We start from the raw sequence: 17,289 nt of genomic DNA, 5'->3' as shown, positions 1-17,289 counted from the left end.
CCAGACTTGGGTGCTGAGGACAGAACTCTCGGGTCCTCTGCTTTTAACCACTCCAGCCCCAAGTCCGCTGGCCTCAAAAAGGGGTGGGGTGAGAGAAGACAACTGCTATGGACTGTTGATCCATGGAGCTGGAACAGTTTTTGGGAGAACTCTTTAGTCAGAATTTGGAGCTAAGCTTCATGAAGCATAGTTTGTCTTTTTATTTTCAGTTATGAATTTTAGGTCTTATTTGTAATGATATCCTTACAGGTTCTTTGACCATAAACGAAGGCATGGTTGGTGCCAAAATATTTAGGGCAAAATTAGGGAAAGTGAGCAGGTGACCCCCTTAATTGTATTTTCTAAAAATCTGATGCTTTTTTAAAGCTCAATTTGTTAAAAAGGTAGATATTTGGATTTGGTGTTCAATATAGGAATGGATGGTATAGCATTATTGTCTGAGACTGAGTGGAAATGCTATACAAATGTAAGATTCAGTGGCACCCTTAGGACATTTATATTCAACTTTAACAGTATTATTTAGGAATATGCAGCAGTTTAAAATGTGTTAGAAAAAGTGTGTCATGTAGTAATGAAGGCCAGCTAGAGAATGGTACAGCTCTGTGTGGGTTTTCTGACCATAGGGAGCAATCGTCCGAGAAAGCCTTAGCCTTTGAGGGAGGGCAGTGCTGACCATGCTGAAGGCACACATCTGGGAGCCATTACTCAGGAGTCTGAAGCAGGAGGACTGTTAATCAAAAATATTCAAGGACTAGAGCTTGTAGCTTAGTGATAGGGCACTTGCCTAACAGGTGAGGACTTGGGTTCAATCTACAGTACAGAATGAAAAGGGGGGAAGGTTGTCACCATAGCTTTAGGCCATCTACTCTTAAGAAAGCAAACTATAGCCAGGTGGTGGTGGTACACAGCTCTATTCCCAGTGCTTGGGAGGAAGAGGCATGCAGATCTCTGAGTATAAGGCCAGCCTGGTCTGCAGTGAGTTCCAGGACAGCCAACATTGTTACACAGAGAAACCCTGTCTTGGAAAAGCCCAACCAACCAACCAAACAAACCATACCATGTATATCTTTTCCCTCCTCTTTTCTTGTTTCCTTCTCTTACCCTTTTCTCATTTAAAGTAAATACTATTTGCTAGGCTGCCTGTGAGGTAGTCCTATAGTGACCTTGAACTTTTGACCCTCCAGCTGTACCTCTTCAGAGCTGGGATTACTGGATTGTCCCACCCTGCTTAGTTTATGTGATGCTTTGTATCAGAGCAAGTGAGCTCCTCAGCCTTTGTATACATATGCTCTCAAATTTTGAAATGTTAGAAGTATAGTTATACTTAATTGAAATAAAGGATTTCAGTTATTTTAATGGCTAGTGTTTGGTAGGTAAATCCCTTTTTTTTTTCTTCAGTTTTTCAAAAATGGTGTGCAGTCCTGGCTGTCTTGGTGTCCTGGAACTCATTCTGCAGACCAGGCTGGCCATGAACTCAGATATGCCTGCATATCTCCCAAGTGCTGAGACTAAAGGTGCACACTACCGCCCAGCCTAAGCTTTACTTTTTACATTTATTTTTTACATTTGTTTATTTGTGTGTGTGTGCATCTGAAGACAGCTTGTGGGAGTTTGTTCTCTCTGACCACGTGGGTTCTGGGGATTGAACTTTGGTAGTCAGGTTTGAGGCAAATGCCTTCCCTGCTGAGCAGTCTCACAGGCCCTACTTTTTGAGAGTTAATGTAAATACTTGTCAGCCTTTAGCCTAGCTGTAGCACTTTAAATCCTAGATTTAGGGCATACACTTGTAATCCTGGCAATGGGGGGGGGGGGAGAGCACCACAGGTTCAGGGCCAATTTGGCTTATCTAATGAGTTCTGGGCAAGTCTAGGCTCCATAGTGAGGTACTGTCTTAAAACACACACGCCACACAAAGATTTTAAAATTAAATAATTAAATGGTATGTAAGTGTGTGTCAGACTATTTTAAAATAGATCTGACACATTTATTATCTATTCCTCTGGTATTAGACAAAAGTTCTGATTTGAGGTTTTTCTTTCTTTTTTATTTTCTTTTTTAAAGAATTATTTGTCTTATGAATAGAATACACTGTAGCTGTCTTCAGACACACCAGAAGAGGGCATCAGATCTCATTACAGATGGTTGTGAGCCACCATGTGGTTGCTGGGAATTGAACTCAGGACCTCTGGAAGAGCAGTCAGTGCTCTTAACTGCTGAGCCATCTCCCCAGCTCCGTGCCTTGAGTTTTTAATATGCTTATTTAAACATGTAGTTTTCAATTGCTTTAAGATGGTTGGTGGTTGGGGAGGCAAAGAGAAAGGAGCATCCATCCATTCTGGTATGGTGGATTTCAAGTCTATTCTTCTGTGTCACTCTGTTACTTTGTATTCCTGCCCCTGTCCTCCCTGAGCCAGGCAGGGCCACTTCATTCACTGGTGCTCTGAAATGGTAACTGGTTTCCAAGTTGTGTCAGTTCAGCCATCTTGCTGTACTGCTGCGGTGAAAAGGGTATTTTCTTGGCCCGTTCTCATCCATGTAGGCATCATGCTACTAACTGCTTTCTGCTTAGTGCAAAGATGAAGGAACTCAGGCTGTTTATAAAATCTTAAGAGTGACAAAGTATTTTAAATGATATTCATGCCACGGCTTAATTATCAGATACCATTCAAATCAGATCAAAATTGAATTACTGTTATCACAAAGCATATTCCTAAAGTCTTTAAAAGTGCACTCACATGAAACCTAGTCTTCAGATCATAATTTTTCATGTTCAGATTTGACACCTTTCCTCTAAGCACTCAGGAGGCAGGGCGGGTGGATCTCTGAGTTTGAGGCCAGCTTGGTCTACTTAGCAAGTTCCAGGATAGCCAGGGCTATCTAATTTGAGAGACTGTTTTTCAAAAAACAAAACAAACAAGCTTCTCTTTAGTTAGGTTTGTTATATTATGCTTAACAAATACCCTTTTTTTTGTTTTGTTTTGTTTTTTTCTTTTCTTTTTTTCGGAGCTGGGGACCGAACCCAGGGCCTTGCGCTTGCTAGGCAAGCGCTCTACCACTGAGCTAAATCCCCAACCCCAACAAATACCCATGTTAACCATAGAATTAGCAGTACTTTATTAACCAATTATTTAAATAACATAGTTGACATTAATGGTTATTTTTTGTTTGTTTTTGTTTTTGTTTTTGTTTTTTCAAGACAGGATTTCTTTGTGTAGCCTTGGCTGTTCTGGAACTCACTCTTGTAGACTTGGCTAGCCTTGAACTCACAGAGATCTGCCTCCCTCTGCCTCCCAAGTGCTGGGATTAAAGGTGTGTGCCACCACTACTTTGCAATAGTTACAGTTTTAATGAAGTCCTGTTTTTATTTTTGTTTGGCTTTTTTTTTTTTTTTTTTTTTAAATTGAGAAATACTTCTGCTTAAAGTCTCTAACGTGGTTGTGTCAATCCCAACTTCTGCCAAAGGTTCAAAGTGAAGTTTGTTATGTCCTAAGCTTCTGCAATAGTCGTTTAACTCCATTGTCTACTTTTCTCCATTACCCATGAAGCAAGCAGAGCCATCGTGTGTGTGTGTGTGTGTGTGTGTGTGTGTGTGTGTGTGTGTGTATTCAAGACAGGGTTTTTCTAGGTAGCCCTGGCTGTCCTGGTACTCACTGTTCGAATTCACAGAGATCTGCCTGCCTCTGCCTCCTGAATGTTGGGATTAAAGGTGTGAGCTATCATGGCTAGCCTAGGCAGAGCCATCTTTAAAGATAACACATATGCACTTGCCTAGCATAATTAAAGCCCTAGGTTTGTTCCCTTCCTCCCAAGCCCAGATCCTGCAACATACTTAAAAGATTCTCTAGGGAGTTATACTTCCACTCAGAAGGTCCAACAAGGTCCTCCCCAGTGTGTGTTTGCTCCACTCATACTGTTCTCTGGCCTAGGCATTAACTAACCCCACCACTGTATGAGTGTCTGTTTCCAGCTTTAGCTGGAGGAGGATTTGTATGTTCTTTTCTATTTCCTGCACAAGGTAGGCACTGGAATATTTACTGAAGGAATGAATGAGTTTAAGATAATTCAGTTCTTTTAGACATTCACTGGTAGTTCATGTCTTGTCTACATAGCAAGTTTTAGGCCAACTTAGTGAGACCTTGTCTCAAAAAACAAACAAAAAATGGTTATCCCCATATTTGTTCTTTTGAAACAGTATCTTACTATTTCCCATGTGGGGAATTTGTTAGGAAGGGTAGGTTGTCCTCAAGCTTACAGACCTCACTAGTACAGGGGTTATAGGCATGAACTGCCAACAGGCTTAGCCTCATTATCTTAAATCCAACGGAAATGGTTTTGCCAGAATCTGAAGGGATAGCATTTATCCTTCTCTGGTTCTTATGCCTTGTATGCCTTGTGTGGTCTGTGTTCTGCCTGGGAATCAGACAAGGGAGTTCATGTGGCATTACCATGTCTATTTGATGTCTTGTCTATCTTTTCCTAGAGTTCAGTGTCTCAAATCACTAGAGACTTTAGAAAACTGACAAGGGTCAAGAGTGGTTCTTCAAGTATAAACTGACATAAATCTAAGACACTTTTGAGTATAACCAGCATTTATTGTAGAAAACTTCGAAGGATCACTTTAAAGCATGTTGTTTTCCATCTAAAAAGATATTAAACTGCTCCAGATTCATTAATAGTGCTTATACCCACTATCTAGGCCAGTGGTTCTCAACCTTCCTGATGCCGTGACCCTTTAATCCAGTTCTCATGTTGTGGTGACTGCCAACTATAAAGTTATTTTCACTGCTATTTCATAACTCATTCTGCTACTGTTAGGAATCATGAATATCTAATATGCAAGATATGTGACCCTGGGTTACACCCCATGTGTTGAGAACCACTTATCTAGGAGGACACCCTGTTCTGTGGCTAAGGATGTATTCTGTACAGTCTGGGGAGTGATCTACAGTTGCCATAAATTGGGCTGTGACTGAGTGAGTTAGGCATATAGCAAGCCAAAGTAAAAGAATAAATAGTGACAGATACATTGATAGTTGATAGTAAAGAATAAATAGTGACAGATACATTGATAGTTGATAGTAAGTCACCTTCACATTGGATGTTTAAAGCATCTAGTAGAATTAACTGGACTCTGGAGAGCTGCCTGAGTGGTTATGAGCAATTGCTCTTCCAGTGGACCTGGGTTCAGTTCCCAGCACTGACATGGCGGCTCACAACCATCTGCAACTCAAGTTCCAGATGATCTAATAATGCCTTCTTCTGACCCTTGAGGGCACTAGCACACATGGTTCACAAACATAACATGCAAACAAAATACCCCTACACATAAAATAAAAATAAAGCTAAGGAAAAGACTCTGACTAGGGAAGCCCCCGTTGACTGGAGTTGAGGTTAGAGAGAGTCCCACCAGAGCAGTGTCCCGTAGGGTGAGGTTTCCAAGTAAAATAACAGCAGCAAGGTACAGTTGTGGGTTCAGGGGCTTACGAATGTCCAGAGGAAATGGACTGGAGAAAGTCCTTCAAGGCAGCCAGCTAGCTGTGTAGTTCCTTATTGAGCTTTCTCTCCACAAATGGGCATCCCATGGCAGGCTGAACTTGTGGACTGTTTCCAAAGACAGGCACTTATATCATGGATAAGTGATAGCAACCTCTGTTGGAAATGGTTCACCTTTACCTATTCTTGAGGGCACACTAATTTTACTTTTGGGCCATCTTGCTACTCTTCTTTCCTGTTGCAGAATTATGGGGGCTAATCCATCTCCAAAAAATATAGGCCTTGGTGAACACTGTGAGACAAACATATTTGGGTCTGAAATGGGGGTGGGAGGCAACCTTGCTTCCAGAACTAGGTTCTCAATGAGCTCAAACAAGACATAACAGCTTACCAATACAGTTTACCTTACAGGATGTTTGCCCAAAGTTTTCTGAATGAAGTATATATTTTCTGTTTCTAGAGACATTCTTTCTGTGTCACTAGTACCTATGAATCAAAATCTACCCTTAAGGGGGCTAGACAGAGAGAGATGGTTAAGGGCACTGACTCCCCTTCCAGAGGTCCTGAGTTTAAATCCCAGCAACCACATGGTAGCTCACAACCATCTGTAATGGGATCTGATGCCCTCTTCTGGTGTGTCAGAAGACAGCAACACTGTACTCATACATAAAATAAATCTTAAAAAAAAAAAACTACCCTTAAAGACTTAAGAGATTGCTCAGTTGATAAAGTGTCTGCCACTAAAGCATGAGGACCTGAGCCTGGATCCCCAGCAGATCCTTAAAAAGGCTGGGCATGGCCTAGAGAGATGACTTGGGCAGGAGCACTGACTGCTCTCCCAGAAGACCTGTGTTTGGGGTCCCAGCACCTATAAGGTGGCTCACACCATCTGTAACTCCAGTTCTAGGGGATCTGATGCTCTCCTCTGGCCTCTGCTGGCACTGTACACATGTACAGACATACAAAACAGTATAAAAAGCTGGGCTGGTTGTGGTGCACATCTTTAATCATAGCACTTGGGTGGCAGAGGCAAGTGACTGTGCGTTTGAGACTGACCTGGTCTACATAGTGAGTTCCAGGACAGCCAAGGCTACATAGAGAGTACCTGTCTGGGAACGGGGGTGGGGGCAAGGCTGGGTGTGATCAGGTGTGTTTGTAACCCCAAAATGTAGGATTGGAGATGGTCAGATCCCTCAGAGGTCAGTAGCTAGCTTGCCTAGTGGACCAGTGACTGCCATGTTCTGTGAGAAACCCTATTACAAAAGATGAGGTGTAGAGTAATTGAAGACACCTAATGTCAACTCTGGCCTCCACATGAGTGTGCTTGTAACTTCAGCTACAGAGCATTTGGTGCCATGCTCTGGCCTTCTAGTTGTCTTACTACTGTCAGTGTCCCCTTTGCAGTAGTCCTCACCTGTTGGAAATGTCTGGCACAGAAGTGTAGTTTGATAGGAGCCTGCTACTGTTCAGGCAGCTTGAACTGCCCTTTGGACTAATGAGTTGAATGGTGAAGAAATTTGAATTTCTTCATGTATGCATATGCATGCACGCACACTCTTTTTTTTTTTTTCTTTTCTTTTTCTTTTTTTTTTAAAGAATGTAGCTGGTCCTGGTGGCTAACACATGTAATCCCAGAATTTGGGAGGCTAGGCTACAGAGTGAGTTCCAGGCCAGTCTGGGCTCCAGTGAGACCAAATGAAACAAAAACCAAGAGAAGATGGTTGTAGATATGGGACAAAGAACATGAATGTCTTCTGCATAAAAACCCAGCGTAGTTTTCTTAAAAACGTCAGGCCAGCTGAGGTCATGGGGCACAGGCTGAGGTCATGGGGCACAGGCTGAGGTCATGGGGCACAGGCACTTCCTACTCTTCCTCCTGCCTCTTCTCATTTGCAGGACCATGAGTGTAATATTCTCCAGTGACCAAGTAAACTCGAGGGCGTTGGTGAGAAGCCTCTTTCCAGTGTTTGACTAAAAATCCCACTTGTATGTCTAAAGTAAGCAATCTCAGGGACTTTCAGTTTAGTCTTTAAGTAGGCAGCATTAGAACTGAGTAGAATTTCTTTTTAAGTTTATTATATATAAGTATACTGTAGCTGTCTACAGATACACCAGAAGAGGGCATCAGATCTTATTACAGATGGTTGTGAGCCACCATGCAGTTGCTGGGAATTGAACTCAGGACCTCTGGAAGAGCAGTCAGTGCTCTTAACCACTGAGCCATCTCTCCAGCCCTGAGTAGAATTTTTTAGGACACCAAGCTGACAGCAAAGAATTGTGTCAGAATACAGAGGGAATGAGAGTTTTATGTTTATCAACGTATATCATGCATCAAAAACAAAACAACAAAAACTGAGAACATAACAAATCTTCTCTCCAAGAAGTCTAGCTCCACACAGACACTCCGTGAACTGTTTGTTTCCCTCAAGCTAAAAAGCACTGGAAGAACATACAAGTCTAAACAAAGAACCATCTCTTTGTGCAGAGTCCTATTTTTATTTGATAATTATTTGCAGGAATGCCTACATACAAATTTTAGTCTTACATACTAGGTAAGAAAAACATTAAATAAGACAAGACAAACCAAAGTGTCAAAGAAGAGAGAGGGCCAAGCCCTACGTTCAATCCTCTACTTAAGAACAAAGGAGAAGAAGTCAGATCTGGGCCAGACATTTGCAACAGGGGAGGCCTACTGCAAAGGGGACACTGGCAGGAGTAAGAATGACAGCTGAGCAATCCTACTGATGCTTGAAGGCATGGACAACAAGACAGCGGCCCAAGGGTCTGGCTGACGCGGTTAAAGTCATTTGCATCAGTTCCCACTTTCCAGAGTGTGTGATTTTATTTATTTACTCATATCCTCCCTCATCTAGAAAGCAAGCCGAGACAATTTCCTTTAGAGCCAGCCATGATGGCACACTTAACCCCAATACTCAGGAGGCCGAGACAGGCAGATCTCTGAGTTCAAGGTCAGCCTGCTCTACAGAGTGAGTTTCAGGACAGTCAGAGATACACAGAGAAACTCTGTCTCAAAAAAAAAAACCAAAAAACAAAAAAACCAACAAACAAACAAACAAAAAACCAAACCAAAACAGGCTTGGTTCTTCCAAAGCAACTGTAATTGGAAGGACCCAGAGTTTCGTGTGGAGTTAAAAGTGTACCAGCTTACTGGTGTGTTCACTCACCTGGAAGGTCTCCTGAGATGTGAGGCCTAGAGGTTTTATGTGGGGTTTCTTTGTAGCCATGTTTAAACCATTGTCATGTGTTTGAACTCAAGCTCCAGTCTCCCCTTCTCAACCTCTTTCTAGGTTTTAGGATCAGGCTGAAGGTTCTTATTCTGAATCTGTCTTGCCTGCATCTCCTAAATGAGCTCTGTCAGTAGGATGAGCTTGTATGGTTATCTATAAGAAAAGACCTAGCTGGTACCAGGAAATCACAGGAGATTTTGAAACCACTTGTAGTGTCACACTCTACTTTGTTATGTGAGATTTCAACCTTAGATTTTTCTTTTTCCAGTGTGGAAAGGTTTAATGAGAGAACAGTAGAAGGGGGGATAAGTAAAGGCCGGCCATGGGCAGGCGGAGGCAAAGGGGGCATGGGGAGAGAAGGGACAGAGACAAAGAGGGCAAGAGAGCAGGGAAGAGGAAGAGAGCAAGAGAAGAGAGGAAGAGGAAGAGAGCAGAGAAGAGGAAGAGGAAGAGAGCAAGAGAAGAGAGGAAGAGGAAGAGAGCAGAGAAGAGGAAGAGGAAGAGAGCAAGAGAAGAGAGGAAGAGGAAGAGAGCAGAGAAGAGGAAGAGGAAGAGAGCAAGAGAAGAGTAAGCGCTCAACCTTAGAATTTTACTAAGAACAGATTGGATACATTGATTTTTACAATTCATTCTTGTTTTTCGAGATAGGATTTCTCTGGATAGCCCTGTCTGCCCTGGAACTCACTCTGTAGACCAGGCTGGCCTTGAACTCACAGAGATCCGCTTGTCTCTACCTCTCAAGTGTTGAGATTAAAAGTGTGTGCCACCACACCTGACTTATTATTTTTTAGTTGTTATTATTTATGTATATGTGCATGAGGATGTATTCACATGCGGAAGTCAGAGGACAGCTTGTAGAAGTCAATTCTCTGTGCTAGTCCTGGGGGGTTGAATTCAGCTTGTCAAGCATGGCAGCAGGTGCTGGACCCCACTGAGGCATTTTGATGTCTGCATTTTATTGTTTTATTGCTTCAGCAGTTGCCTGCTATTCAGTTTGCAGTAATACCTCTCCTAGGGCAGTACTGGGCCTTACATCCAGAAACTCACTCACTCTTAAAAGTTTTGGGGGGCTGGAGAGATGGTTGAGTTAAGAGCACTGGCTGCTCTTTTAGAGAGAGGCCTTACGTTCAATTTCCAGAACCCACGTGGCAGCTGACAACCACCTGTAACTCCAGTTCCAGGAAACCCAACACACTCTTCTGGCCTTCATGTGCAATGCCTGCTCATGGTTGGTGTACATACATACACACTCAGATGAAATACACACCACACATGTATAAATAAGTGAATCTTAAGAAAAGAAGCGTTGGAGAAGCATTGGGAGATGGAAATTGTTTCCCTGGCAGTGATGCTGTGCCTGGGCACAGAGACATCTAGTCAGGTAGTGCTAGAGGTGCTCCATTCATACAGAATTAGAAGGTTTGAATTGTTAGTCACTTGTTCACAAATACCTGGTTGTTGTGTCCATGTAGACTCATACATGGTAAGTATGTATATTACATTCATAGTGGCTTAATACAGATTGTAGCACAGAAGTTGTTAGTGGAGGCAGTGAGAGCTGTGGTAGCTCTGGGGGTCTTTAGGTTGTGATAAGATTGAAGTGCCCTAAAGGGATGATTGAGATGTAAAAGTACAGAGGAGATATAATGATTTTTGGATGAGAAAAGCCATGTGAGGAAGTGACAGAACTCGTTGTGGCTTGTTAGTGCTTGTACCTGTGTGAAGCGTAGAATGGCTTTGTTTGTGCAAAGTGGGACATGAGATGAGGTAGGTGAGCTGCGGCTAGATGGTACTCCTTCCCACTAGTATGACTCAGTGGGAGCTGGGAGGTAGGTGGGAGCCCAAAAGGCTGAGTTAGAAAACGAAGGGTGTGGAAGAATGTGGAGGGGAAGGACATTTATATTGTTGGTAGACTGATGAGGGGTAGACAGTTGGGAACTGGGAAATGTTTCAATGAAATGCCAGAATTAGACAAATGGGCAAGCAGAGACAGACTTAAAACCACAGGCTAGGTTTAGCCAGGCAGGCGCCTGTGGTTCTAGCACTTAGGAGGTGGAGGAGGGAGGGCTGCTTGGAGGGCTGCCTAGGAGTTCCAGGCTAACGTGGCAGTGTAGTAGGTCGCCTCTAACAGTAATGAGAGAACTTTAACAGAATTTCAATGCAAAGTGAGAAACCTGAATCAGGGAAGGCTATTTATTCTGTTCTGTAGAAACACCGTTGGCTTTATTGATGATAACTCTAAAAATTTATTTATTTATTATATATAAGTACACTGTAGCTGTTCAGACACACCAGAAGAGGGCATCAGATCTCATTAAAGATGGTTGTGAGCCACCATGTGGTTGCTGGGATTTGAACTCAGGACAGGACCTTTGGAAGAGCAGTCAGTGCTCTTAATCACTAAGCCATCTCTCCAGCCCCATGATGATAACTCTAAAGGCTGTAATTTTTGTAAAAGGAAGGCACACAGTAACCTTGTGCAGAAGTGTTGTGAAAATCTAAGATGCATAGAAGGGCTCCAGAAATTTTCGTTGGACCTAAGATAGTGCACTTGCCTAGCCTGTGAGAGGTTCAGTGTTTGATCTCAACACATACAGACTCCATACATATAAACAGACATATTTGTTTGAGATATAAAAGAATGTATATATCTCATTTGTCAATATTTAGATTAATTTCACTTGATATTTGTAAATCTAGAAGTTGCCATTTTTTTTTAACCACCAAAATACTTAAAATAGTACTTATTGGCAGTTTTAGTAGCAAAAATAAAAATATTGGGGTTGGGGATTTAGCTCAGTGGTAGAGCGCTTGCCTAGCAAGCGCAAGGCTCTGGGTTCGGACCTCAGCTCTGGAAAAAAAATAAATAAAAAAGAAAAAAGTAAAAATATTTGGAATACCAGGTCTCAGGAGACAAAGGCAAAGGCATTTCTGAGTTTAAGGCCAATTTGATCTACATAGTGAGTTCCAGAGCAGCCGGAGCTATATAGTGAGACCCTGTTTAAAAGGGAGGGGGAAGGGGTACAGAGGGAGGAAGGAGAGGAAAGAAAAGACAGTCAAGGTCATTCTCAGCTGTATAGACATTTCGAATTCAAGGTCAGCCTAGGCTACACGAAACTCTGACTCATACAGTGCTCCTAGTTCAAAAGGGACTAAAGAAATGTGACAGCAATTTTTATTTTTATTTTCTTTAAAGTATAGCAGTGAATAAAGTCAATAGATTGGACAATAGTACTGTATTTATAGTTTATTTCCTTGTTTTTTCTTTTTTTTTTTATTTTTTTCTGGAGCTGTGGACCGAACCCAGGGCCTTGCGCTTGCTAAGCTAGCGCTCTACCACTGAGCTAAATCCCCAACCCCTTTACATTTTTTTTTAACATAGTGCAATCAGAAAGTCTGTAGAGGGCAGGAGAGATGACACAGTAGTTAGGAGTGAGTGCTTGCTGCTCTTCCAGAGTTCCCAGAGTTGTGTACTAGCACCCACATGGGCAGCACACAGCCACCTGTGACTCCAGCTCCAGGGGATCCTATACTGTCCTCCGGACTCTCTGGGTACCCACACAGACACGTGTACACATAAAATAATACAAATAAAAGTATTTTTAAATAGTCTATAGAAATAGAGCTAGAGGCCACCTGTTAAACCATATAATTTGTCTCTATTTCACACTGCTGTTGTGACCAGTGTAGTTTCTTGTGTGTTCTAGCCAGTCGTCATTTTCCAGTCCTTTAGGAGAGGGCTGTGACTGTTCTTAACTCTTAAAAACTGCCCTCTCTCCTATCTGGACTCGTATTAGAGTTTGTACTTTGTTGCTGTGGCAGGGATCAACAAGCAGTAGTCTTTCCCTCTGGAAGCTCAGGCAGACTTGGTTGGTAAGCACTTAAGATTGAGAGTAGTAACTACATGATCGGAAAAGTTTCTGGAGAGAAGTATTCAGATTTCAGAATAAAGATTGAGATTTTTAACTCTCCTTTATTAAAGAGAGCACTGGGACAGAAAATTCTGGTTTTTTTACTTTGTTACCAACCGTTTAAATAGAGAACAAAAAAGGAAGGAGTGTGCACATGTTCCTACAGGCACTCTGAGGTCCTTCTGTTTCTGAGGATGTAAGTTGATGTGTTCTCTCGTGAACATAATTAATAATGTCTTTAAAAACAGAACGGGGTTGGGGGCTGGAGAGATGGCTCAGTGGTTCACTGACTGCTCTTCCAGAGGTCCTGAGTTCAAATTCCATCAACAACATGGTGGTTCACAACCATCTGTAATGAGATCTGATGCCTCTTTTACACTTGATCTTAACCAAAAGGCTGAGGAGCGATGATGCCCTCTTTTGGTGTGTATGAAGACAGTTACAGTGTACTCATATATAATAAATAAATAAATTAAAAAAAGAATTATGTTTTAGAAAAGCAGGTTATATTACGGGACAGATTTTTATACAACTCTGAATAGCTAATACAGGAAGGTTTTTGTTACTGTATTGTGTTCTGTTCGTTCCTCAAACCTGACATCCTATTCCCTCAGCCTCCCCACCTAGCTGACATCATAGGCAAGCATTGTAAGTGCTGGTACACTTGAACTGCAGGAGGCTTCTGCAGAAGGACTTATAATTGTCTGTCTTTCTTCCTTACAACTAATAAACTCCCCATGTAGTTACTGGATTTGAGTCTCTGTAGAACCAAATTGTTTTATTAAGTAATGATTTTTCTTTTAACAGCTAGAGTTGGGAAGACATCACTGATTATGTCTCTGGTCAGTGAAGAATTTCCGGAAGAGGTAAACATGTAATTTCTTTGTTGTAATTTTTATTTTTAATAAAAAATAAGTTAAACTGATAGTGATTCCACCTTCATGTGTTTCTTCAACAGTTAAGACTTTTAAAAAGCTCATTAGTTTACAGAGGACATCACCTTATGAAACAGCCTAAGTTCTTCTCATTTTGTGCTTACCATTAAAATTTCTTTTTACGGGCTGGAGAGATGGCTCAGCGGTCAAGAACACTGGCTGTTCTTCCAGAGGTCCTGAGTTCAAATCCCAGCAACCACATGGTGGCTCACAACCATCCATAATGGGATCTGATGTCCCCTTCAGGTGTGTCTGAAGACAGCAACAGTGTACTTACATGGAATAAATAAAATAAATCTTTAAAAAAAATGTCTTTTTACATTAAACGAGTATGTTTGCATGCATATACACGTGCGCCATACCACAGTGCGGAGATCACAGGACAGCTGTGTGAGTCACAGTTTTCTCCTTCCAAATGAGGCCTGAAGGTCCCCCTCAGGTTGTCAGTCTGCTTGGCAAGTCACTGAGCCATCTCATTAGCCAGCGACCTTGCCATTTGTCATCTCTGGGTCTTAGTTGTCTCAATTTTCAAGTGGTAGGAAAGAGGATCTGGAGATCATATCATTTGTATAGTCTGTTCTTAGAGGTGAAATGTTTATCAGACATGAACAATGCAGAGAGTTGTATGAATTGAAACCAGATTACCGTCTGGTCTGGGTACCGCTTACCCTCTGCCTGGTGCTGTCCACTCTCAGGTGTTGTCAGACTAGAGTTCTTTTTTTTAAAAAAGATTTATTTATTTTATGTATATGAGTACACCGTTGCTGTCTTCCGACCCACCAGGTAGTTGTGAGCCACCATGTGGGTGCTGGGAATTGAACTCAGGACCTCTGGAAGAGCAGTCAGTGCTCTTAACCACTGAGCCATCTCTCCAGCCCCAGACTAGAGTTCTGATGCAACTAATATTACCTACAGACTTCATTTTATAAATTAGATATGAATTCATTCTATTTTATCCAAAAAATTATTGTGTATGACATTAAATTAGTAATAATGAAATGCTACCAGAAACCAGTGGTTTGAGTTTTGCTCTTATTACTATTATTATTGCTGTTTTGAGACAGGGTCTCGTACCCCAGGCTAGCCTCAAACTTACTATGTAGTTCAGGATGACTTTAAACTCTTCATCCTCCTGCCTCCCCTTCCTTGGTGCTGGGATTACATGTATGCACCATTGTACTGGGCTACACTTACCTCAGTTTTGGAAATTCCAGTGTGAGGGATGCCAGCTAAACCCTCCTATAGCGTTAGGGTATGGGGTAGAGAACGGCATCAGTGCAGCAGCATAACCACATTTTGGATTTTGTTGTTGTTGGTTTGTTCTATTTATTTCTGGGGACCCAGTCTGTATAGTACAGGCTGGCCTCAAACTTTCTATATAGCCATGGCTACTCTTGAACTTTCTGAGTCTTTTACTCTGTGTCCCAGATACTGAGGTTACAAGCCTGGTTTGCTGTTTGTTTTTTCCCCAAAATATTATTAATGTCAGAGTTTGAGGCTGGAGAGATAACTCAGTATTTAAAAGCACTTGCTGTACTTCTGGAGAACCCATGGTCAGGTCCCAGCACCTGTTAGGTGATTCGTAGCTGCCTGTAACTTTAGCTCCTGGCTATCCACACTCTCTGGCATGTGTGGATATCTGCCCCCCAACATACATACACGTGGCATGTAAGTACACGTGTGTGCACACACAAGTAAAAATAAAATTAATGTCAGAGTTTGCATTAATCCTTTCTTTACTCTTATTTAGAAAGAAATAATCTTATAGTGTTATTGCCGAGCTAGGAATTTGATGTGCCACATGGCAGAGTCTTTGTTGCTCTGGATTTTGGTAGCTGGGATTGAATGCAGGGTCTTGTGCATATCGAGCAGGAGCTTCAGTCCACTGCGGAGCCTCCCTCCCCGGGGTAGCAGTTTCAGCATTCACAATTCCATGGCTGCTGCTTTTAAGCTTTGCATTAAAGAAGAATCTAATAATAATTCCTTAATTTGAAAAGTGGAATAAATTGTGGCACATTAATATTAATTGAAAATTAGGGAATAATACCTACAGTTCTCTGCACAAGTTTAACTGAAGAGCTAACAAGATGGCTGAATAAGAAAATGTACCTGGGGGTTGGGGATTTAGCTCAGTGGTAGAGCGCTTGCCTAGCAAGCACAAGGCCCTGAGTTCAGTCCCCAGCTCTGAAAAAAAAAAAAAAAAAAAAGAAAAGAAAATGTACCTGTTGCCAAGACTGACAACTTGATTTTAATTCCCAGTGACTCCACACTGAACTCCACTTGTGTGCTATGATCCCCATGCGCCTAAGAAAATAAATTTAAAGCATTATAGTGAGTTCCAATCCAGCTAGAACTGCGCAGTGAGATCCTGTCAGAAGGAATAAATAAATGTTAAATGTTTAACTGAAGTTAGAGTTGTTTTAGGGTATTCCTCTTGAGTGTGGATATAGTTTTTTTCCTCCATAATTAAAAGTCATACATTTGGGATTGAAGAGAAGGCTCAGCAGTTAAGAGGACTGGCAGCTCTTCCACAGGACCTGGGTTTGACTCCCAGCACCCAGATGGTAGCTCACAGCTGTCTGTTACTTCAGTGCCAGGGGATCCAGGACCTTTTTCTGGCCTCTTGTGGTACCAGATGTTCATGTGGTTCATAGATATGCATGCAAGCAAAACCCATACACATAAAAATAAATTAATTAAAAAGAAAGGAATGAGGCTCCACACGACAGTTTTGTTAAAAATATGCAGTCTTTCTGAAACGTGGAATTATTAAACACAAGGCTTATGGAGCCAAACAGTTTTCATCTAGCCTAGACAAAATTAGTGTGAATTGGTTACCTTGAAGGTTGTTTTTTTTTTTTTCAAATATAAAAGGAACCTGGAGAAGGGAGATAGAGGCAGAGAAAGGGAGACAGAGAAGGACAGAGAGAGGAAGTGGGGAAGAGGCTGATGGAGGACACAAGAGGAAAGAGAGGGAGATAATAGAGAGAAAGGAGGAGGGAGGGAGGGAGGGGGAGGGAAGGAGAGAGCGAGTGAGAGCAGGTAAAGAGAGAGAGCAGAGAGGGAGGGGGGAGAGGGAGAGGAGAAGGGGAGAAAGGTTGTCATTTTGTTTTGTGTTTTTTGTGGGTTTTGCAAGGCTGAGGATTAAGCCCAGAGCCTGCATGTACTAGACAAGTTCTCCATCAAGATTGCCTTAGATTAATGTAGCTACTTATTTGTAAAGTATCTTAAATTATTAACAAAGTAGAATGAGAACCATGTATTAGAAAAAAATCTATTATTTCAATATCAAATTGAATCGTTTTAAGTTTGTGAAAAACTTGAGATACCCTTAGTGTGGCCTCTGACTGACTACAGAGGTAGAGTTTTTTCCTTTTTACCTAGTCAGACATTTGCTCTGCCATTGACTTCTACCCTAGCTGAAAACTTATTTTTCCCTTTGATTTTTATTTTATTGTTAAAAATTTTTATTGCATTTTTGTTTTGTCTTTGATTTATTTGCCTTTTTATTGCATTTTTTGTTTTGTCTTATTTATTTATTTATTTATCTACCCTTTTGTTGCATTTTTTATTTCTTTTTTTTTTTTTTTTTTTTTTTTTTTTTTTTTTTTGGGAGCAGGTAAACTAAACAAAATCTTTTGGGGTTTTAAAAGCTGGGGGTTTCAGGGTTCTTTATCCCTATTTCTTTTTTTTTTTTTTTTT

At 41.5% G+C, this 17,289-nt stretch overlaps 1 protein-coding gene across 4 annotated transcripts in view; it reads left to right on the top strand.

Annotated features, from left to right (window-relative positions):
• The window catches only part of Rhot1 (ras homolog family member T1), a 67,630-nt gene that overhangs the window by 1,449 nt on the left and 48,892 nt on the right, over nt 1-17,289 (top strand). For all 4 annotated transcript variants that reach the window (XM_032911698.1, XM_032911696.1, XM_032911697.1 and 1 more), the window contains exon 2: nt 13,460-13,518. In XM_032911698.1, coding sequence (XP_032767589.1) covers nt 13,460-13,518 — 59 coding nt within the window. The remainder of the gene's footprint in view (nt 1-13,459; nt 13,519-17,289) is intronic.

The sequence above is a fragment of the Rattus rattus genome, chromosome 9, assembly GCF_011064425.1.
Source record: "Rattus rattus isolate New Zealand chromosome 9, Rrattus_CSIRO_v1, whole genome shotgun sequence".
NCBI classification, from domain to species: Eukaryota; Metazoa; Chordata; class Mammalia; order Rodentia; family Muridae; genus Rattus; species Rattus rattus.
Note: the sequence above shows the minus strand (reverse complement) of the source record. Positions and strands in the feature narration are given on the sequence as shown.